Source organism: Salvelinus alpinus, chromosome 37, assembly GCF_045679555.1.
Source record: "Salvelinus alpinus chromosome 37, SLU_Salpinus.1, whole genome shotgun sequence".
Taxonomy (NCBI): Eukaryota; Metazoa; Chordata; class Actinopteri; order Salmoniformes; family Salmonidae; genus Salvelinus; species Salvelinus alpinus.
Window position 1 is genome coordinate 14,238,851 of NC_092122.1, and position 22,738 is coordinate 14,261,588.

Genomic DNA, 22,738 nt, shown 5'->3' on the forward strand with positions numbered 1-22,738 from the left:
AATATTTATCTTTTACAAGATTGCTGTCAGCTAAAATAGGTCATTGGCTGTAGTCCTCTCATTTTTCCAGTTTAATTCTTTGGCCTCACCTTTTTGAAATGTCAATCGTGGACTCCTAAAATGACAGATCCTCCAGAGTAACAGATGGGGATATTTATCAGCTTTGCAAGGAGACATAGATGGAGAATTCAGGGCATTGGCAGCATGCTGGAATGCAAAAGTAGACCTATTGTTGAACTTTTATTAGGCATGCCTTCTGGGATTTCAGACATTTTAATGGGCTGTCAAGCGCACAAAGGCTGTCCGATTGCAAACCCATAAATTCATTTTTTTTTCTTAAAAAAAAAAAGTGCATGTGATTTATGAGCGGGAGAACATTGTCATGAATTATATATTTGGCCATGGATAGATGGGCAGACCGACACAGACTGACTGACACAAAAATCTGCCAACTTTACCATGCAAGGTATTGCCAGTAACAAAGCTTGTACTTTTATTTCCTCCAACCGAGGTAGTCTTTAATGCAGTAATATGTTTTAAAGTCCCACCAACGCCTCAGTATAAAACATTACCTTTTATCTTACCGGCTTTGGCACACAATAAATCATGAACAGTCTATTCTTGTCCGACATCAAACCTGTCAATTACAAAGCTTCACTGAATTCCTTTTAATGTATTTATCTCCATTTACATGTATGTAGTTCTGTCCTTGAGCTGGACTTGTCTATTGTCACAGAAATGCTTTAGCATTTAGCCTCAGAGAACACACACAGGAATCTGCCATTTCATATTTTTATATTGACTTTTAACAGGTACATTTTAAAAGGTCCTTATATCTACCTAAGAAATTATGGGTAAATATACATACGTGTCAAACTTAAACTACAATTTGACTTTTAATGTCAACTTATATTTAGCTGGAATTTCAGACATTTTACTGGGCTGTCAAGCTCACAAAGGCTTTCAGATCGCAAACACCCATAAATTCCTGTTTAAACAATGTAATGTGCATGTGATTTATGAAGGGGAGAACGTTTGACACTGCACTATTCCTATTTTCCTGGAGTGGCACAAGTCTATAGGCTACAATATCATGTTGATATTTATGTTGAGCATGTTTTGCTACTCTAGTGGAAGTAATATTTGACGTGTGTATTTAGTGTATATATTATAAATATCTCAAGTGTGACTCGTAATAAGACTAAGTATTTAGCCTATTAAAATGTTTATCAGACTCCATAAAGGTAAGTAGCAATATGCAAGAACACTGTAATTGAGATACAGTAATAGGCCATCAAGTCTGAGAATGGAATTCGAAATACAAGTGTATTTAATTACCTTGGAAAATGAATAGATTCACATACAAGGCATAAATCTGAAGTTACAAGGCAATACTGACATTAACAAATCATTATACTATGCATGATCAGAGAAAGAGAGAAATCATAGCCTGAAAGGCCATGCCCCAGAAATCCATGGGGTGGAGAAAGGAAGAAAAAAGAGAAAGAACTGTAAATCTTAGACTCTTTTATAAGGGTCTGAGTTGTTTGGATTCAAAATCTGAGTTGTTGGCCAATAGTATTACTGTAAAGTTAACCTCCAATCAGATATCAGATCTACATGATGTGACCTCTGCTTATCAGAGGTGAGACAATGGGGGTTGGAGAAATAAAACTGAGAATGCTGAATTCCTAAGACAACACAGAGGAGTTTCTCGCATACGGTTGATAAGTCACTTCAGGGGCTGCCCTACCCTACAGTACGATTAGTCCTATTTAGATGTCTGCTGCCTACAATTAAAAAGGCAGTTGGCGAGGACATTTGTTAGCAAGATATCAATGTGCATGATGTCTAACAAAGCAGGGTGAGGGTAGGAAAAAATATGAAACGTGGATAAAACAGTGACTTTTACAAATCATCCTACGGAGGTTCATCCAGGTCAGCTTTTACATTTCTTTACATTATTGGAAAGAGCAGATTCTAAGGTTTCTAACATACAATCACTTACAAACTCTGAAAAATGAGGGCAATGGGCTCTGTTTCAAAATATCACTTTTTTTGTTACATGACAGCGTTTCCAAGTTGTGTGGGAAAAGTAACGTAATTAATCCCAAAAATGCTATTTCATTATTTTGAAAATGCATTTTATTAGTCTTATAATGGTTCTTAGTACCTGCCTAAACAAATTAATAATGGATTTCTTTGTGATGGTATATATTCAATGGATTTATAAAAATAGACGCTTACCCACATCTACATACCCCCTTTTTTTTAAATGTTATATATATATTTTAAAATTTAACCTTCATTTAACTAAGCAAGTCAGTTAAGAACAAATTCTTATTTACAATGACGGCCTACACCGGCCAAACCCGGACGATGTTGGGCCAATTGTGCGCCGCCCTATGGGACTCACAATCATGGCCGGTTATGATACAGCCTGATTTCGAACCAGGGTGTCTGTAGTGACGCTTTTAGCACTGAGATGCAGTGCCTTAGAGCGCTACGCCACTCAGGAACCCCTACTCCCACTGTCACCGGTGTCACAGGCATGTGCACAGGATGCACAAATGGGACTGTTTGAAAGGGGGTTAGCACCCCAAAAGGTTTTTACAGGTAACAATACTCTAACTCCTGTGTGATTTGTGTATCTTAGACAGACAAACATGCACACACACACACACACACACACACACACTGCCTCCTGTCGATGCAACATAGAGGTATTTTTCAGATTTCATTGTTTTCTATTGTTAAGATCCCATTGTAGGCCTCCCGGGTGGCGCAGTGGTCTAGAGCACTGCATCGCAGTGCTATGCTGCGCCACCAGAGTCTGGGTTCGCGCCCAGGCTCTGTCGCAGCCGGCCGCGACCGGGAGGTCCGTGGGGCGACGCACAATTGGCTTAGCGTCGTCCGGGTTAGGGAGGGTTTGGCCGGTAGGGATATCCTTGTCTCATCGCGCTCCAGCGACTCCTGTGGCGGGCCGGGCGCAGTGCGCGCTAACTGAGGGGGGCGGGTGCACGGTGTTTCCTCCGACACATTGGTGCGGCTGGCTTCCGGGTTGGAGGCGCGCTGTGTTAAGAAGCAGTGCGGCTTGGTTGGGTTGTGCTTCGGAGGACGCATGACTTTCGACCTTCGTCTCTCCCGAGCCCGTACGGGAGTTGTAGCGATGAGACAAGATAGTAATTACTAGCGATTGGATACCACGAAAATTGGGGAGAAAAGGGGATAAATAAATAAAAAAATAAAAAAGATCCCATTGTAAATCTCTTTCTTCCGTCATATGTAAATAAAATAACGCCAACTGTCCCTACCCCGGCTTCATGAAAGACATAACTCTGCACTGACTTCGCTGTCAGCCTCCTAAAATCTAAATTCAGAGACTGGCTACCCCCTGACCGGAGGCAGGAACACCCGCAGCCAAAACAAACTGACTATACCAAAGTCTAGAACAGAAAGGTACATGACGTCACCAATCCCATGTTTCTGCTCATTGATTAATGAGTCACTTTAAGACCACAGGACATTATAGATTTTTTTATCTTTTTTTTCTGGTGTTTGTTTATTTTGTTACTGTTATCCATGAATATGTTGTATGCGCATGGATTTCTGTTTGTATTGACTTCTATATGAGTGTTGAAACCAAAAAAAAATTAGCATAAGAGCTGGAAATGTAACATGAATACAGCTCATTCATAGTGTTGTTTCCGAGGCTTTCCTGAGGCCTGTCTGTTCTCTGTAATAGTGGCTCTTAGGGCTGCAGCAGAAGCTGTTAATTAAGGATCCGCCCCTTTCTTTCAATTTTCGGCTAAAATTACATACCCAAATCTAACTGCCTGTAGCTCAGGACCTGAAGCAAGGATATGCATATTCTTGATACCATTTGAAAGGAAACACTGAAGTTTGTGGAAATTTGAAATTAATGTAGGAGAATATAACGCATTAGATCTGGTAAAAGATAATACAAAGATTTTAATTTTTTCCCCCCCTTGTGTCGTCTTTGAAATGCAAGAGAAAGGCTATAATGAATTATACTAGCCCAGGTGCAATTTAGTCTTTGGCTACTAGATGGCATCAGTGTATGTGCAAAGTTTTTTAGAGAGATCCAATGAACTATTGCATATCTATTCAAAATGTTGTATCAAGACTGCCCAAATGTGCCTAATTGGTTTATTCATACATTTTCAATTTCATATTTGTGTACTCTCCTCAAACAATAGCATGGTATTCTTTCACTGCAATAGCTACTGTATTGGACAGTGCAGTTAGAATAACAAGAATGTAAGCTTTCTGCCCATATCAGATATGTCTATGTCCTGGGAAATGTTCTTGTTACTTAAAACGTCATGCTAATCATATCAGCGCACATTAGCTCAACCATCCCAAGGGTGGGACACCGATCTGTAGAGATCCTTAAGAGGTTTTAAGCATGACAAATAGAGCTGTGCAGCCCCATAATGCAGCACTGTGAAGTATCCTCACCTAAATTGCATTAACCTTGTCTCAGCATCTCCCGGCCCGGGATGCAAGACAACACACTGGGAAACAACTGCCGCACGGTGGACTGTTAATGTGATGAATGCGAACTGGGGGAGTATCTGAAAACAAATACTTTTTTCAACGTGGCACGCAGCAGCAGTGTCGTGTTTCTCTCTCACACAACTCTCTACTGAACACCCAGGCAGGCCTTAGAGTCCTTGACACCCTTGGTATTCTTGGGAGTTGTTCAGAGCAGCACACAGCTCCATGAAAGGGCTGACAGACACTCACATTTATGGTTGTGTAACCCTTGTGTGTTTTATACACGACAGATTAAGACACTTTCAGGTATGCATGCATGTTGGGTTGTGAACATGAAGACATTTCTGTTCTCTGCAAGTTAATGGACAATAAAGTACATCTTGTCTTGTTTTATCTAGTCAAATATCTATTTGATCAATACATTGTGCACCACAACATGCGAGAGCTGCTGTAATCTACTACTCTCTTGATCGTGTGTTTATAAATCCCAGGGTTTATAGGAAAACATTTGCTCTGTTAACTAACCTTTGGATCTGATTTTAACTTATCCCTATGGAAATATACTAACTGCCAAAATAAAGGAAACACTTGAGTAAATGAGTACAAAGTACTGTATATTGAAAGCAGGTGCTTCCACACAGGTGTGTTTCCTAAATTAATTAAGCAATTAACCTCCCCGGGTGCACAACTGAGCAAGAGGTCAAGTTCATTAGAGTGTCTAGTTTGAGAAACAGATGCCCTCAACTGGCAGCTTCATTAAATAGTACCCGCACAACATCACTCAACGTCAACAGTGAAGAGGCAACTCTGGGATGCTGGCCTTCTAGGCAGAGTTCCTCTGTCCAGTGTCTGTGTTCTTTTGCCCATCTTAATCTTTTTTATTTTTATTGGCTAGTCTGAGATATGGCTTTTTCTTTGCAACTCTGCCTAGAAGGCCAGCATCCCGAAGTCGCCTCTCCGCTGTTGACGTTGAGACTGGTGTTTGGCGGGTACTATTTAATGAAGCTGCCAGTTGAGGACTTGTGAGGCGTCTGTTTCTCAAACTAGACACTCTAATGTACTTGTACTTTTGCTCAGTTGTGCTGAGTGGGGCCTCCCACTCCTCTTTCTATTCTGGTTAGAGACAGTTTGCGCTGTTCTGTGAAGGGAGTAGTACACAGCGTTGTACGAGATCTTCAGTTTCCTGGCAATTTCTCGCATGGAATAGCCTTCATTTCTCAGAACAAGAATAGACTGACGAGTTTCAGAAGAAAGTTCTTTGTTTCTGGCCATTTTGAGCCTGTAATTGAACCCACAAATGCTGATGCTCCAGATACTCAACTAGTCTAAATAGTCCAGTTTTATTGCTTATTTAATCAAAATAACAGTTTTCAGCTGTGCTAATGTAATTGCAAAAGGGTTTTCTAATGATCAATTATCAATTATTCCATGAAGAAATCTGCTGTTTACAGCTACAATAGTCATTAACAATGTCTACATTGTATTTCTGATCAATTTTATGTTATTTTAATGGACAAAAAATTTGCTTTTCTTTCAAAAACAAGGACATTTCTAAGTGACCCCACACTTTTGTGTGTGTGTGGTATATACAGTTGAAGTCGGAAGTTTACACACGCCTTAGACAAATACATTTAAACTCAGTTTTTCACAATTCCTGACATTTAATCCAAGTAAAAATTCCCTGTCTTAGGTCAGTTAGGATCACCACTATTTTAAGAATGTGAAATGTCAGAGTAATAGTAGAGAGAATTATTTATTTCAGCTTTTATTTCTTTCATCACATTCCCAGTGGGTCAGAAGTTTACATGCACTCAATTAGTATTTGGCAGCATTGCCTTTAAATTGTTTAACTTGGGTCAAACGTTTCGAATAGCCTTCCGCATGCTTCTCACAATAAGTTGGGTGAATTTCTGTCCCATTCCTCCTGACAGAGCTGGTCTAACTGAGTCCGGTGTGTAGGCCTCCTTGCTCGAAACACTCTTTTCAGTTCTGCCCACAAATGTTCTATAGGATTGAGGTCAGGGCTTTGTGATGGCCACTCCAATACCTTGACTTTGCTGTCCTTAAGCCATTTTGCCACAACTTTGGAAGTATGCTTGGGGTCATTGTCCATTTGGAAGACCCATTTGCGACCAAGCTTTAACTTCCTGACTGATGTCTTGAGATGTTGCTTCAATATATCCTCATACTTGTCTTTCCTCATGATGCCATCTATTTTGTGAAGTGCACCAGCCCCTCCTGCAGAAAAGCACCCCCACAACATGATGCTGCCACCCCCATGCTTCACGGTTGGGATGGTGTTCTTCGGCTTGCAAGCGTCCCCCTTTTTCCTCCAAACATAACGATGGTCATTATGGCCAAACAGTTTTATTTTTGTTTCATCAAACCTGAGGACATTTCTCAAAAGTACAATCTTTGTCCCCATGTGCAGTTGCAAACTGTAATCTGGCTTTTTTATGGCGGTTTTGGAGCAGTGGTTTCTTCCTTGCTGAGCGGCCTTTCAGGTTATGTCGATATAGGACTCGTTTTACTGTGGCTATAGATACTTTTGTACTTGTTTCCTCCAGCATCTTAAAAAGGTCCTTTGCTGCTGTTCTGGGATTGATTTGCACTTTTCACACCAAAGTACGTTCATCTCTAGGAGACAAAATGCGTCTCTTTCCTGAGCGGTATGACGGCTGTGTGATCACATGGTGTTTATACTTGCGTACTATTGTTTCTACAGATGAATGTGGTACCTCCAGGCGTTTGGAAATTTCTCCCAAAGATGAACCAGACTTGTGGAGGTCTACAATTCTTTTCCTGACGTTTTGGTTGATTTTTTTTAGATTTTTCTATGATGTCAAGCAAAGAGGCACTGAGGTAGGCCTTGAAATGCATCCACAGGTACATCTCCAATTTGACTCAAATGATGTCAATTAGCCTATGAGAAGCTTCTAAGGCCATGACATTATTTTCTGGAATTTTCCAAGCTGTTTAAAGGCACATTCAACTTAGTGTATGTAAACTTCTGACCCACTGGAATTGTGATACAGACAGATTATTTCACTGTAAACAATTGTTGGAAAAATTACTTGTAAACTGTCAAAATAAGGAAAGCTGCACACTCCATGTATAATCTCCCAGCAATTGAATTGTTATTTACCAACTTTTCGGCATCGCTGTGCCTTCCTCAGGAAAAATTATTTGTGTCCTGCACAAAGTAGATGTCCTAAACGACTTGCCAAAACCATAGTTTGTTAACAAGAAATTTGTGGAGTGGTTGAAAAACGAGTTTTAATGACTCCAACCTAAGTGTATGTAAACTTCCGACTTCAACTGTATGTATAGAAAGCCAGAGCATCTAGGAACAACTGTACCAATTCATAAACCATAGTACTTTACACACTACACTTACAGATCTGCATTTAGACACGCATTTGAAGTGCTCTATGGAAGTTCTGTACCATACAAAATTATTCTGAATTCTCTATAGCGAGAATGCTACGTCTTATGTCTTTGAAGTCCTAAAGCCTCTAAGTAAGTGTGATTCCTTGGAACTTCTTCCAGAGTTTATTAAGAGGCCTCTCTGGTTCTGCTGTCAGGGAGACAGCTACAGTAGAGACTAAGATCCGGCACCAACTAAACCACACTCTCTGATCGAGTGGAGGAGAGACAGAGACCCTCAAAAGCACCAGAGGAGTTGCACTGTTCAGGGCCTGAGGGGATGAATAGATATCCATCCGTAGTGTGTATGCATCTCTGGTCCTGACTTCTTTCTGAAATTGAGATTTTTTTGTACCATCGGGGATCAGTGGGGGCATCGCCGATGTATGGACCTTTAACTCTAAGATTATACTGGATTGTGAAAAATGATTAACGTGTGCACCTCGCGTTACACAACAGATTGTATGCATGGTACAACTGGAGGCTGTGTGGTGATAGTTAAGCTATTAGATCCAGGGGAGCTTTCTGTCAGTTCAGCAGCAGAGGTTCAAGAAGGTTTATACACAACCTACAGGCTCTCTGTAGTAGCTACACCTGATGACTTTCTGCTGATGTTGACGCAATGCTATTTTGTTGTCGTGTGTGTGCGTGTGTGTGTGCTCACCCAAGGCAGATTAATCAGGAAAGGTGGGCTTTGTGTCAGGCAGTGACAAGCTTTTCAAGCTGATTATTTTGAGTCTCCTCGGTGCATTTCACAATCTGGACACAGGTGTTGAATACAAAAATGCCGACTAAACCGTTTCATAACTCAGGCTACAGATCATCATTTTCCTCAGGCACATAAAGTATTCATCCTAACAAACATATCCACCTCTGTGTATGATAGACGTCCCTTGCCTTTGTTCATGTATTTCTTAGCCATTAGAAATGGCCCTCCCCCTGACATAGCCCACCAGTATGTAATATACTGTACAAAAGAACCCTGGCCCTTTTGTTGTCTGAGTATTCCCTTCCTCTGACATGGCTCTCCTTTGTTTTCCTAGGATACTCCAAGATCCGGGAGTGGCCACCACCAGAGGTGAGAAACCTTCTCTATTACTTCTGCTGAGAATATTATTGTGTCTGGTATGGTGGGAGTGAAGGTGGTGATAAGTGAAGAAACAAAGAACCTGGAAGACCAGGAAGAGAAGGCAGCAGTTTAGGTCATTAACCTCTCTAGGGTAGGTGGGACGTTAGCGTCCCACCTTAACCTCATCAACAGCCAGTGATACTGCATGGCGCCATATTCAAAACAGAAATCCCATAATTTAAATTCCTCAAACATAGAAGTATTTTACACCATTTTAAAGCTACACTTGTTGTAAATCCAGCCAAAGTGTCCGTTTCAAAAAGGTTTTACGACGAAAGCACACCAAACGATTATGTAAGGTATGAGCCAAGTCACAGAAAAAGACAGCCATGTTTCCAGCTAAAGAGAGCATTAACAAAAAGCAGAAATAGAGATACAATTAATCACTAACCTTTGATAATCTTCATCAGATGACACTCATAGGACTTCATGTTACACAATACATGTATTTTATGTTCGGTAAAGTTCATATTTATATCCAAAAATCTGAGTTTAGGCAAGACGCTACTGTATCACTTGGCAAAAAGCCTGAGAAAATGCATAGCGCCACATTAAAATGAATGACTATGAAAATTACTATAAAATCTAACTTTCATTAAATCACACATGAAAGATATCAAATTAAAGCTACACTGGTTGTGAATCCAGCCAACATGTCAGAATTCAAATAGGCTTTTTCAGCGAAAGCATACGATGCTATTATCTGAGCATAGCACCATTGTAAACAAAAGAGAGAACATTTCAACCCTGCAGGAGCGACACAAAACGCAGAATAAAAATATAATTCATGCCTCACCTTTGACGAGCTTCTGTTGTTGGCACTCCAATATGTCCCATAAACATCACAAATGGTCCTTTTGTTTGATTAATTCTGTCGATTATATGTCCAAAATGTCCATTTATTTGGCGCGTTTGATCCAGAAAAACACTGGTTCCAACTTGCTCAAACATGACGACAAAATATATCAAAGGTTACCTTTAAACTTTGCCAAAAAATGTCAAACTACTTATGTAATACAACTTTAGGTATTTTTTTAACGTGAATAATCGATAAAATTGAAGACTGGATGATATGTGTTCAATAAAGGATTAAAACGATATGTAGCATGCCTTCTGTTTGATTGAAACGCATGTCTAGGACACCAGGAGTGCCTCGACTTCAAGATGGCCGTATTTCTTCATTACACAAAGGAATAACCTCAACCTATTTCTCATGACTGTTGACATCCAGTGGAAGCCGTAAGAACTGCAAGCAAGTTGCTTAGAAATCTGGTGTCCCAATGAAAACTCACTGAAAAGACAGTGACCTCAAAAAAAAAAAAAAAATCTGAATGGTTTGTCCTCGAGGTTTCGCCTGCTAAATAAGTTCTGTTATTCTCAGACATGACTCAAACAGTTTTAGAAACTTCAGAGTGTTTTCTATCCAAATCTACTAATAATATGCATATCTTATCTCCTGGCGATGAGTAACTGGCAGTTGAATTTGGGTATGTTTTTCATCCAAACGTGAAAATGCTGCCCCCAATCCTAGAGAGGTTAATTACCATAGCAGATGACCTTGCATGTACTAGATTTTGAAGTTTCACAATTGAAAATGCACTCTGTTTACGGTGCCTGTCAGAACATCTAGTTCCAGTTTGATTTCAATGCATCAGAAATGACAGCACAGCTTAACTCGCCGGGTGTCTTCTCGTACAGGGTTTCCCAACCTCGGTCCTGGGGCCCACCCTAATTCAAGTAAGCTTTGATTATTTGAATCAGCTGTGTACCCAGGGGGGGCCCCAGGACAGAGTTTGGGAAAAACTGCTCTAGTAGTTGACTGTACGCCAACAACAGGCGTGTACATTTTGTTCAGACTATCGTTCGACAAGTTTGCAGTCAATGCAACATTGAGTGACATGAAGCCATGTCAAGACAATCCGATGTCTCGAAAAGGAATTGAAGTTCAATCAAGGTCAGTTTACATCCTATTTATACCACACACTTACTATGATTGACTTATTGGAGCATACAAGAGTCAATTAATCCACACCAAGTCAGTATATTTCTTGCATATGGTGTGGCCATTGACACCTCAATTTATCTTCTTCCTGGACATCACACTGTTAAATGTCCATAGCCATTGACACCTCAGTTTTTCTGGACACCACACTGCTAAATTCCCAACCACCATTTGGACATTCTTTTCCACTATTTGCATAAAGACAATCACCATCAAATTGTTAAGTTCTGTGTGATCCCTGCCCAGTTCACCGGCTGACGCTCCCAATCTGGCCCAATAATGATGTCCTACTGTGATTGGCTGGCCTCCACTGTCGGCTGGTCCAGTGTTGTGGAGCAGAGTGGCTGACAGGTGGGCAGAAGATGGTGGAAATATTGGACAACCCTGTCTCTGTGAACTCCAACAAAACTATACAACAGGCTGCTAATGTATTCACACCATCCTCTCTCACTACACTATCATTATGGGCTATTATGGCGATCAGCCTGTCGCTGGTTGTCAGTCTTATGACTTTAAGATGGATGGGCCTTCTCTGTTCCCCTGGGCTCTGCTAGCAGACCACACCAGGCATCTCAGTGCTTGTTGTGTGTGGCCATTGGGTTACCACTCTGTTATTGGTTCTGTCTCTCCTCTCCAACCCCCACCTGCTGAGACCTCCAAGAGTGGATCATTGCCTCTGCCTGTCTCCCGTGCGCTCTCTGCGGGGCGCTAATGGACCAGAGTGGGGTGATTAGCACTGAGGGCATGGCCATTTAGACTGGGTGCCTGGCAGATGCTGCAAGCCCTAGAGACAGAGGGATGTAGAGAGTGTGTGTGTGTGTTTGCATCCACAAGGGCGGAGTGGCCTCGAAGACATTCAGCCAAAAACATTTAATTCACTTGGCATAGGCAAGTGCCATGGAGAGCATTTCAAGGACTTTCTCTCTAGCATCAAAAGCAATGGGCACAAAATAATTTCTGTGGGCTCAGCCTCTGAGTTACTGAGGAAGTAAATGTCAAATAGCCCCAAAAAACTGCATTACTACCTGAGTGTTTGTATTATGAGTGGTGGAGTTTCCTGGCGAAATAAAAGAGATGGAAGGGGAGATAGGTCAGATTTCTGCTTCTTAGAGAGCTTGTGATCGTGTAGTCTCAGAAAGGTATATTTATTTACTGCTCAGCATAAGTAGGTATTCAACCCCGTTTTAAGAAATATTGAAGTTTGCTTTCCTGTAATGCAGACATACTGTACTCCTACAAGAGACTGGTATCACTCTTAGCTTAACTGGTCTATTGAATTCCCAGTAGGTAGCAGCATGAACACACGTCTACAGGTGGTACACAATGGAATATTGTGCTTTTCTGTAGCAATTCCAGAAGCTTCCCTTTTTTTTCTTTTTTTGTGGTCCTTTTTGTGAAATATGCAGACAACCCTCTTAAGCAATGAGGCGAAGCCCAGAGGCTGCCCAATAATTTGATTCCAGGAGAGAGTTATTGGACCGGGCACAATCCGCATGGGTAAAAATATGAGGAGCGCAGCTCATTCCAAGTCTTCCACTTCAGTAATTATTGAAATAAGGCCGCTAGGAAATAAGTTCCAATATTCCCCTCGCTGCCCCCGAGAGTCTTCTCTCAGAGAAGAGCGAGAACGAGAGAGAGAAAGGGGGAGAGAGCTGTTTATGTCCCTCACTAGCAGACCAAGGACCCTGGAGCACCTCTTTTCACTAGCCGATGAATAGGGACGCTTTGTTGCTAATGACATGAAGTGGATTTATACAGGGCACTCTTTACACATCTCAGCATTCAGATGGTCATACTGAAATTGCCTCATATTCAGAATCCATTCTTCGCCCTTCGAGATAGAACGCTGACAGCTTTTATGTTCTAATGGGATAAAAGGTATAAATACTTGTTCTCCTCACACTTAAGTCTGACCATTAGAGCTGTATTGTGTGTTCAACAGGCTCTGAGTCATACGCTGCAACAGCTTTTCAGTTTTTATGTGATGCTTTTGAATGTCAGGGAACTTTCAAAAGGTTTATACGTTCCTTATTGGATTTACTTCACAAACTACAGGTTTTTGTGCACGTGCGTTGTGAACGTGTACCGTACCCAGTTCTATTATGGACATGAGTCAGTGTTGAAAGCATGGACATTGGTGTTGGTCAGAAGTATTGATGTGTGTGTTATGGCAGCAGCAGCTCTGGCGGTCCTGGTTCTGAGGAGGCGGCGGGGGGGAACAGTCGACACCGCCACGGCAACGCCGCCGTACCCGGAGGACTGGAGAGGAGGATGGAGGAACTGGAAAAGGTACTCAAAATTAGGCTTGCTCTACCATTCCCCCAGAAGTGTGCACTCGGTCACTCCCCCTCATGCATTGAACGCATTGGATTAGTGCAAGCAAGCATAGCTGGGGGAAGGTTCCGCATTAGGCCTATCGTTCACTAGTTGACAACTGTATTTCAACACAGGCCTATCCATCATCACTATCCAATGTTTATAATGTGACTGTGATGTTTGAAATATTAAAATACGACATGTTTTAGTTGATTATTTCAGAATGACTGTTATGCTTCTTGGCACATTTGACATTTTGTTGGTATTTGTTATCCTTCCTGTCTATATCCATCTCACGTTTCCTGAAAGCCCTGTGTTTGTCTGTCCATCTGTCACAGGGGCAGAGAGACTTTGATAGGTCTCCTCTCCCAAGGCCCTGCTGCTATAACTGTTTTTAAAGCATCTATCAGCATCCTGATAAATCTTGAGGATTTGTTTTTAAAATATGAATTCCTCACCGAGTCGTTTGAGCGGCTGCCCAGTCTGGCCTCGCTGTTCGTCTTCAGTCAGATGTAGCCCTTCCTATATTCCTGTCTGCAATAACTCCTCTGTGTTCAGTCAGAGAATGTATTTTACTGGAGTTAGGGAGAGGGGGAGTTCTCTCTTCCCCATCACCCTGTTCTTATGAAACACTCTGTACTCCCTCTCAATCACTTTTTAGATTCTCAAATGTCATCCTGGTCCAGGACATTTATAAAAGAAAATCTACTACTTTCACTTGCCACGACGCCTGTAAATTAAGAGTTTGCACATCACTGGCGAGTTCGAGAGAGCAGTCGGTGCACTTTAGTTTTGTATTGATTTCAGCAAGTTCTGTCACTGGTCTCTGGCTTGTTTAAATGCAGTAGATTTCATAGCTTTACACAACATTGACAAAGGTGCAGCATCCTTGATTGCTTTGAGAATCGCATTGTAGTGTCATTCATCATGATAATGAAAGTATTACTTTGAAGCTTCAGTTACCCATGTAACCCTCCATAAAATAACATTTATCTTCCGCGGCCTGAAGATTTATGGTCGCCACGGTATGGACATCATGCTACATTGTTTTGATGTTTTCTCGTTGCTATATGGGTTTCCATGGAAACCAGTTCACGCTTATCTGTAGTAAAAACAAAGTTAAGTTGGAGAGGCGGATTCCTGGCGAGCGTTCATTTCGCAGCGTAAATATCATCTTGAAACGTGACCATATGTCCACATTGCTGAGGCTTCTATATTTGTTCTCTCTCTGTTTCTGTCTCTCTGTCTGTGTGTGGACCATACCAAAGTGCTGCAGTATGTGTTCTAACGTTAACAGAGTTCTTTGCCCCTTCTTTCTCAGGAGCTGGCCAGACAGAGGCAGGAGAACGGGCAGCTGCTGAAAGCCCACCAGGATAAAGACGACCTGATTGGAAAGCTCAAGGAGGAGATTGACTTGCTGAATAGAGTGAGTGATGGAGAGGGTTTGCCCAGGGTTGAGAGGGTAGAGTTGGGCTAGGCTGGGGAGTGTTGGAGAGGGTCAACCAGGGTAGAGGTGGGGTAGATTTTTGGAGAGGGTCACCGAGGGTAGAGTGGCTAGGCTGGGGAGTGTTGGAGACGGTCACCCAGGGTTGAGAGGGTAGAGTTGGGCTAGATTCTTGGGGAGGGTCAACCAGAGTTGACAGGGTAGAGTTGGGCTAGAGTGGGGAGTGTTGGAGACTGTCATCCAGGGTTGAGAGGGTAGAGATGGGCTAGTGTGGGCAGCCTCTAAGGCACTGAGAGTTTAAGGTATTTTGAAGAGGTTACTATACAGATGTTAGAGCAACAGGGCTAGATCTACTTTCACAAATATTCAAATCAAATTTTATTGGTCACATACACATGGTTAGCAGATGTTATTGCGAGTGTAGTGATATGCTTGTGCTTCTAGTTCCGAGAGCGCAGCAATATCTAACATGTAATTTAACAATTCCACAACAACTACCTAATACACACAAATCTAAGTAAGGAATGGAATAAGAATATAAGAATATAAAGATATGGATGAGTGATGACCGAGCGGCATAGGCAAGATGCAATAGATGGTATAAAATACAGTATATACATAAGAGATGAGTAATGCAAGATATGTAAACATTATTAAAGTGGCATTATAAAAGTCACTAGTGATCCATTTATTAAAGTGGCCAATGATTTCAAGTCTGTATGTAGGCAGCAGCCTCCCTGTGTTAGTGATGGCTGTTTAACAATCTGATGGCCTTAAGATAGAAGCTGTTTTTCAGTGTCTCGGTCCCAGCTTTGATGCACCTGTACTGACCTCGCCTTCTGGATGATAGCGGGGTGAACAGGCAGTTGCTCGGGTGGTTATTGTCCTTGATGATCTTTTTGGCCTTCCTGTGACATCGCGTGCTGTAGGTGTCCAGGAGGGCAAGTTGTTTGCCCCCGGTGATGCGTTATGCAGACTGCACCACCCTCTGGAGAGCCTTGCGGTTGTGGGCGGTGCAGTTGCTGTACCAGGTGGTGATACAGCCCGACAGGATGCTCTCAATTGTGCTCTCAATTGTATTATAAATGAATAGTATGCTACTTACATGATAATGTATGCTATGTATGGTGCCCTTTTAGTCTAGAACACAGGTATAGTAATGGTATAGTAATGTATGTTTTTTTGTGTGCCAGTAATCCTTTGATGGACAACTCTGTCTTGCCACGTCTAACTGCCACAGTTAAAGATGCACTATGCAGAAATAGCTCCGCCATTTCCTGGTTGCAAAAATTCTAGTAGTTCGCTTAATTTCAGTTTGTGGCAACTGGCAAGTATAGTGTAGAGAATCATTGTACCATTTAAACAGCTGGGAAATATATTTTCCATAACAAAAAATATTGTATTTTCAGTTGTTTAAAGCTGGTGTACAAAACTGAAAGAAAAAAATGTAACTTAACCTTTCACGAGTATCAATCCCGGATCCGGGAGCACCCCCCACCCCCCTTAAGGGAAGCATATAAATAGCACACGTAGAACAGATCTACCACTTCTTTGACTTGGTTTCAATGAGAATTACTGATCTATAACACACATTTCTATGTGAATTTGGTCAGGTCACCCAAAAAGTTACATATTGCAACTTTAATCTTATTATAGTTTCTCTTAATTGTCAGTTGAAAGCTTGTCATTTTTAGTAACTCTGCACTGCAGAGGAAACTTGGCACTATTCAGTATCTCACAGCTGTGTTGAGTGAAGCAGAGTACTAAATTACCACGTCACTATCTGCAGGCAATCAGCTTGATATTGTAAAGCTGCTTCTCGGATAAGCAGAAGATTACAATTATCCAGCGCTTGCAAGGATTAACACTCGCACAGGCACCCCCCAAAAAAGTCATTTTCTCATGTTCTTTCTCACTCTCTTTATCTCCCGTACCCCAACCTCTGAACTGGATCTGATTGGTGTTTTATCAACATTTTAAACTCATTGTCAACCGCACGGGTAACCCCATCCGATTTTGGTCTACAGAGCCTGAAGTAAACGATATGCAGACCCGTTCGAGGTGCAGAGCTCTTCAGTTTCACTCCCCTGCACCCCATGGCAGTTTGGAGAAACAACTTTTGAGTTTCGCTGTGTGCCTCCTGACTTAGAACAGCTGCCCTTTTCAAAACATGACATGTCCCCGTCCCTGACAGAGAGTTTATCGGATCTAGTCTGAAGAAAACTGCTATAAGTCAAGAGTCCTTATGCCAATCAACATCCTACACGCGGTGGTAGGAGGCTGATTTCAATCATCCCCTGATATGTAACGTGACTTATAACCACTAGGGTTATCAGCCTGTAATTAATTCATCATTAGGCAAGAGTTACTACATTTACACTCCTATGCGCTCCTGAATGTTATGTAACCATTTAGTAGTCCATGCATTATGCTAAATCCACAGACTCTGAATGTAAAGAGACAGCTGTGTCTCATGTGCCTCTTTCTCTAGGCACCAGGGAGTCAGATCTGTGACAGCCTACAGGCAAATACCCCACCCCCTGTTTCCATACCTACTGTAGACCCACACTGTATACAGAGAGGCAAATACCCCACTCCCTGTCTCCATACCTACTGTAGACCCACACTGTATACAGAGAGGCAAATACCCCACCCCCTGTCTCCATACCTACTGTAGACCCACACTGTATACAGAGAGGCAAAACCCCCACCCCCTGTCTCCATACCTACTATAGACCCACACTGTATACAGAGGCAAATACCCCACCCCCTGTCTCCATACCTACTGTAGACCCACACTGTATACCGAGAGGCAAAACCCCCACCCCCTGTCTCCATACCTACTGTAGACCCACACTGTATACAGAGAGGCAAAACCCCCACCCCCTGTCTCCATACCTACTGTAGACCCACACTGTATACAGAGAGGCAAAACCCCCACCCCCTGTCTCCATACCTACTGTAGATCCACACTGTATACAGAGACAAAACCCCCAACCCCTGTCTCCATACCTACTGTAGACCCACACTGTATACAGAGAGGCAAATACCCCACCCCCTGTCTCCATACCTACTGTAGACCCACACTGTATACAGAGGCAAATACCCCATCCCCTGTCTCCATACCTACTGTAGACCCACACTGTATACAGAGAGGCAAATACCCCACCCCCTGTCTCCATACCTACTGTAGATCCTACTGTGAAACACATTCCTTAGCATTTCTCCCGATGTTATTTTGTATTTTTCAAAAATAGATGGCATTCACTCACTTTGAAGGTTTCAAATATCATTGTCTCCCTCCTGGCATTGAATATTGAGAAGAAACCTCAACAGCTGATCTCTTTGCTGTTGGTTTAATCCGAGGTCAGAGTTTCTGTTTCCTGAGTCTACAGTCTTGGTCCAGTGTTCCCAGCACTCCGAGACCATCAACAAACTCTCCCCATCGCATGACCCTTGCTCACGTTATCTGGGTCACAGGTTTTGGCATTGGGAAACCCAGCAGCAGGCCTCCCAAAGCCTTTCATCTCTGAAATATTCCAAAAGAGAGTTTGTAGCCTTCCTCGATGAGGCATTCCAATGCAAACAATCCCTGAGTCTCCCCTGCCAACAAATACAGTTGCTGGTCAGTGTTGATTTTGCACATTTCAGGAACTTGCAAGTGTCCTCTATGCCTGGCTGTCTTTATTATCTTCACATTTCTTCATTAAGATAGCCACTGCAGTCTACAGCCTATGAGCCATCTGGCCATGTGGAGGAGGCCATATAACTGTTGGATCAGAGAGCCCTGATAGCATCACATGAACAGGACCTCATAAGAGGCAGCCTCCCTGTGGGAACACTCGCCGGGGCGATAGTGATCAGAAATGTCCCTCGGAGAGGTTCCTGCAAGGCCTGATGGGAAGGCAGGAGATAAGGAACAGATCCAGTGTGGCGTCTCTTTCTCGCGGCGCTTGAAGATTGAACTGTGACTCACTAGCAAAGTTTGTTTTGTAGGGAAGGCTTGGATAAGGCTGAGGTGCTGGCAGACAGTATGATCCTGGAAAACATCTGACTCTGGGTATTGGCTACATAGAATACAGGCTCAAGCAGGTGCATGCAAGTTGAAGTACATGTGGATATAATCTATTTTGGGAGATTAAATGAAATGTGAATAAAGTTATTAGTCGGTTGTAACTTAAAAAGGTTAAAATGGTGTCCCGGAGGCCAGAAAAAGTGTCATGGCTATCGAGTGAATCTAGCAGCCGTCAGATGCGAAAAGAGACTGCTTTTCTCCCCTTGTGTCAGCTCAGACAGTGAGCTGTTCTGTAGCCACACCATGTCTGTGGCTCTGTGACCTCCAGTGTTTGATTCGCAGACTATCTCGCTTTTTAAGTTTCCGACAAGTGCGGCTTAGCTAATCCTGACGGTCGCCTGTCGCTGCCGCCGGTGATGGAGGAAGCCGAAAATGAGAAGTGTCACTTTTAGATCAGCGCTTTGATGAGAGGGAGTCATGGCAATGGGGCTCCTCATTTGTGTCTAATTGGAGCTGTTCAAGTTTCATTCGTTATTATCAAGGCGATTCTCCTGAAGGGAGACCCGGGAGGTGAAACTCTTTCGTTCCACCTCTCACTCTCTCATCTTTCTCTAAACTGACAAGCTAACTCTTCTGAGGTAAAAAAATAAGGCAGATCTTGCATAATGATGGTATATGACTTCCTTTCGATCAAGCTGAAGTGGAGCTGTCGCCTTTGTTTTTGTTTTGCAGGACATTGACGACATTGAGGATGAGAACGAGCAGCTGAAGCAGGAGAACAAAACTCTCCTGAAGGTGGTGGGCCAGCTGACGAGGTAGAACCCAACGGGCCACGGATCCCCACTTCCAAAAAGAACAAACCACCCCTCCCTCCAACGGAGTGCCCCTCCCAAGGCCTTACACCCCCTGCTCTCACCCACCCTTCCCTTTCCACCCTCGTTCCAAGTCCAGCAGCAGCATGTCCTTTCTCTGTGTCAGTGGTGTCTCTGTTGTTGTCGCTGGGTGGAAGAGGACATTTAAAAGTAGCTTTCAGAGCCTTTGTGTCATATACGCACCTTTAGCTTCCTCCCTGAGGATGTTTTTATTCAGTTCTGAGGGGAAACTGAAGCCACTGAGAGCTCTAGTCCTGTTTAGATCCAACGGGGTGTCTAAATGAGGTTCTGTGATGGTATATTTAATGTAAATCTCTTGTACATAGGCCATTTAGATTTGTTGTTCTTTTTGATGAATCTTAAAAAGGAAAAGGAAATTGAATGTACGTGGTGCATCACCGAGCACATGAGGGATGTTTTGTTTGTTTTAGGAACTTAAAGAGGTCTTGGACATTTTGACTCTAATGATCTGTCGACCAAGGTATATAATGCTTGCCTAGGTTATGTGCAACCGGCTCTCTGTGCTTCTGTTCATCTGCATCATTACAACCCAGTGACCATATTATCCATCTCAGCACTAAAACCTGGTCTTCATCTGCACGTGAAACAACTGGCTCTGTGATGGAGCCTATGTCCTTTAGACCAAATTCAGGACAAAATCCCTGCTACCATCAGCCAAAGTGGGTATAATGCCTTGCACGTTTACGGAAGTCTTTTTTGGAAATCAATTAGTTCCATTTCCCCAAGGGGATAAAAAAAAGCCTGGTGCTTTTTCTGTTCATTGTCGATGCCGCTTTTACTCTCTTGTTCCGATTTATACTTGGTACATTTTAATCACTGGGGTTGTTTCAGCTAAACTTAGGGTATGCCAGTGACATGGGTGGGGGGATAAAGTTGAAGCTTTATTTACTGCATTTCTACACAATTTAAAAACTCTAAAATGGTATTCGGAGAACAAAAACAAGCTAAATTGACTCCAGCCGTAATACGCTAAACTGCCTTTGCCTTTTAATGGGGATTGGAATGATTTTAGTAGCCTATTTTATATTGTTGGTGTTGAGCTAGGATATGACGAATGCCATACTCTGCTATACCCAATTCACGCCTTGATTTTTTCCCAGGTGGTATATTTTCAACCTGAAGTCATTCAAATATATATATCCCTGTTATAAATCATGAAAAGCAAGCAATTTGTTTTCATTAATTCTATGCTTTATAGCCATTTCAATGTTGAAAATGAAATATTATAGTATTGTTGATGGGGAGAGGTCTTGGGGTTTCGCCCCAGTAGAAATACACGTGGAATCTTTTGAAATGCGTTTTGCATCTGTAACTCAAGCCTTTACAGCTTGTTCTGTTTGCAATATTGATAGATGTAGCTGCTCTTGGTATATAGTGAGCAAGATTTATAGAGTACGCTACTGCAGTGCATTTTGTTGTATGATAACCAAATCAACTGAAGGAACATACTTTTTGGAATGCATATTTTTTTGATTTCTCAAGACAGTGATGTGGCTGTGAGAAGATCTATTACTTTACCCAGCTGTATTTAGATCATTGCATTACATACAGGGGCCCATTTTGTGCTGAAACAAATGTGTGGCTCTTGCAATCATGTACTCTGTAAAGCCCACTGGGTGGTAAAGATTTTAGGTTTTAGACTTTACTGGGGTACATCTCGATATAGAAACCTCTCTTACCGGTAGGTAGACTTACACACACACACACACACACACAACCCTTACAGAAGAAACATGTGAAACCATGTGTTTTTGGAACACTTCGTGTGAAGTTTCACATTAACCTTTCACATTTTGATTCAAATGTGAATCTTTTTTGGGGGATATTTTTCACTTGAGATTTCACAGGTGATGCCCTGCAAATAAAACAGATTTGTTAGAATGCACACACAGTGCTGTTTGTTAATGTTAATGTTTTCAACTCCCATATTTGGCACACTTTGACATACATGATTACGTTGTGTATGTTTGTTTATACAGTAATTATTATTCCACATGTCCTCACCGAGGATTTCAACTCACAACCTCTTTGTTCATGGCATTCCGATATATTCCTACACTTTGGACTTCAAAGTAAATCTCAGCTTTGTTAAAAGTACATATTTATCGGAGTGATTCAGGAGTTACGTTAAAACAGAATAATATGCCTCTCCAATATTAGACAACTTTACAGAAAACCCTCAAATTGCTGCAATAAGTAAATGAATTAAACGATGAGAGAATAGTCAGATTAACTGATAAGTAAAATGGCAGTGTAAATGGCACTCTTTTGGTAAGTGCAGAGGAATGCTACAGAGTTTGTGGCACAACAGAAAGATCAGTTTACCACAAATCCAGACGGTGTTAGAGTTTAAATCCCAGGTGGCCTCATATTGAAAAGCCAGTACTTAACTACTAAGTGATCATGTCAAATGTAATCATATTGACATTGAGTAAAGATTTTACTATTTTAGCTGAACAGCGTACCACTTACTTTAAAACCCCCATACCATGTATTTACTTTACTTATCATCATGTTACGTCTTGATGATAAGTAAAACAAAGGTCTTGAGAACATCTTACACACATCCTAACATGTTCCTCAATGACTTTCTTGGGATGTTGTGTCGTGGTCCCCTGGAGGTTTTTGTCTAGTTCCAGTTTTGTTCCAGGGATGTCCCCAAGGACGTTGTTAGGACGTTCTTGGAATGTTGTCATGGTCCCCTGGAGGTTTTATCTAGTTTCCGGTTTGTTCCAAGGATTTTCCCCAGGACGTTTTTAGCACATTCCTGGGATGTTGTGTCATGGTCCCCTGGAGGTTTTGTCTAGTTCCCAGTTTGTTTCAAGGATGTCCCCCAGGATGTTTTTAGCACATTCCTGGGATGTTGTGTCATGGTCCCCTGAAGGTTTTTGTCTAGCTCAAATAGTTTCATGCTATCACATGTTAGTTTTGCCTCCCCATTATTGTCACATTTACTCAAATGATGTCAAGTGTAGTTTAATGGTGTCACGTT

The 22,738-nt window shown here is 42.1% G+C and overlaps 1 protein-coding gene across 2 annotated transcripts in view; it reads left to right on the forward strand.

Annotated features, from left to right (window-relative positions):
* LOC139566022 (PRKC apoptosis WT1 regulator protein-like) overlaps positions 1 to 21,036 on the forward strand; it is a 73,287-nt gene extending 52,251 nt beyond the window's left edge. The window contains exons 4-7 of one of the 2 annotated variants that reach the window (XM_071386828.1): positions 8,991 to 9,025; positions 13,253 to 13,367; positions 14,716 to 14,820; positions 19,586 to 21,036. In XM_071386828.1, the coding sequence (XP_071242929.1) occupies positions 8,991 to 9,025; positions 13,253 to 13,367; positions 14,716 to 14,820; positions 19,586 to 19,672 (342 nt within the window). In that variant the 3' untranslated portion in view covers positions 19,673 to 21,036. The remainder of the gene's footprint in view (positions 1 to 8,990; positions 9,026 to 13,252; positions 13,368 to 14,715; positions 14,821 to 19,585) is intronic. The other variant, XM_071386829.1, reaches the window with a different exon arrangement.
* The last annotated feature ends 1,702 nt before the right edge of the window (positions 21,037 to 22,738 follow it).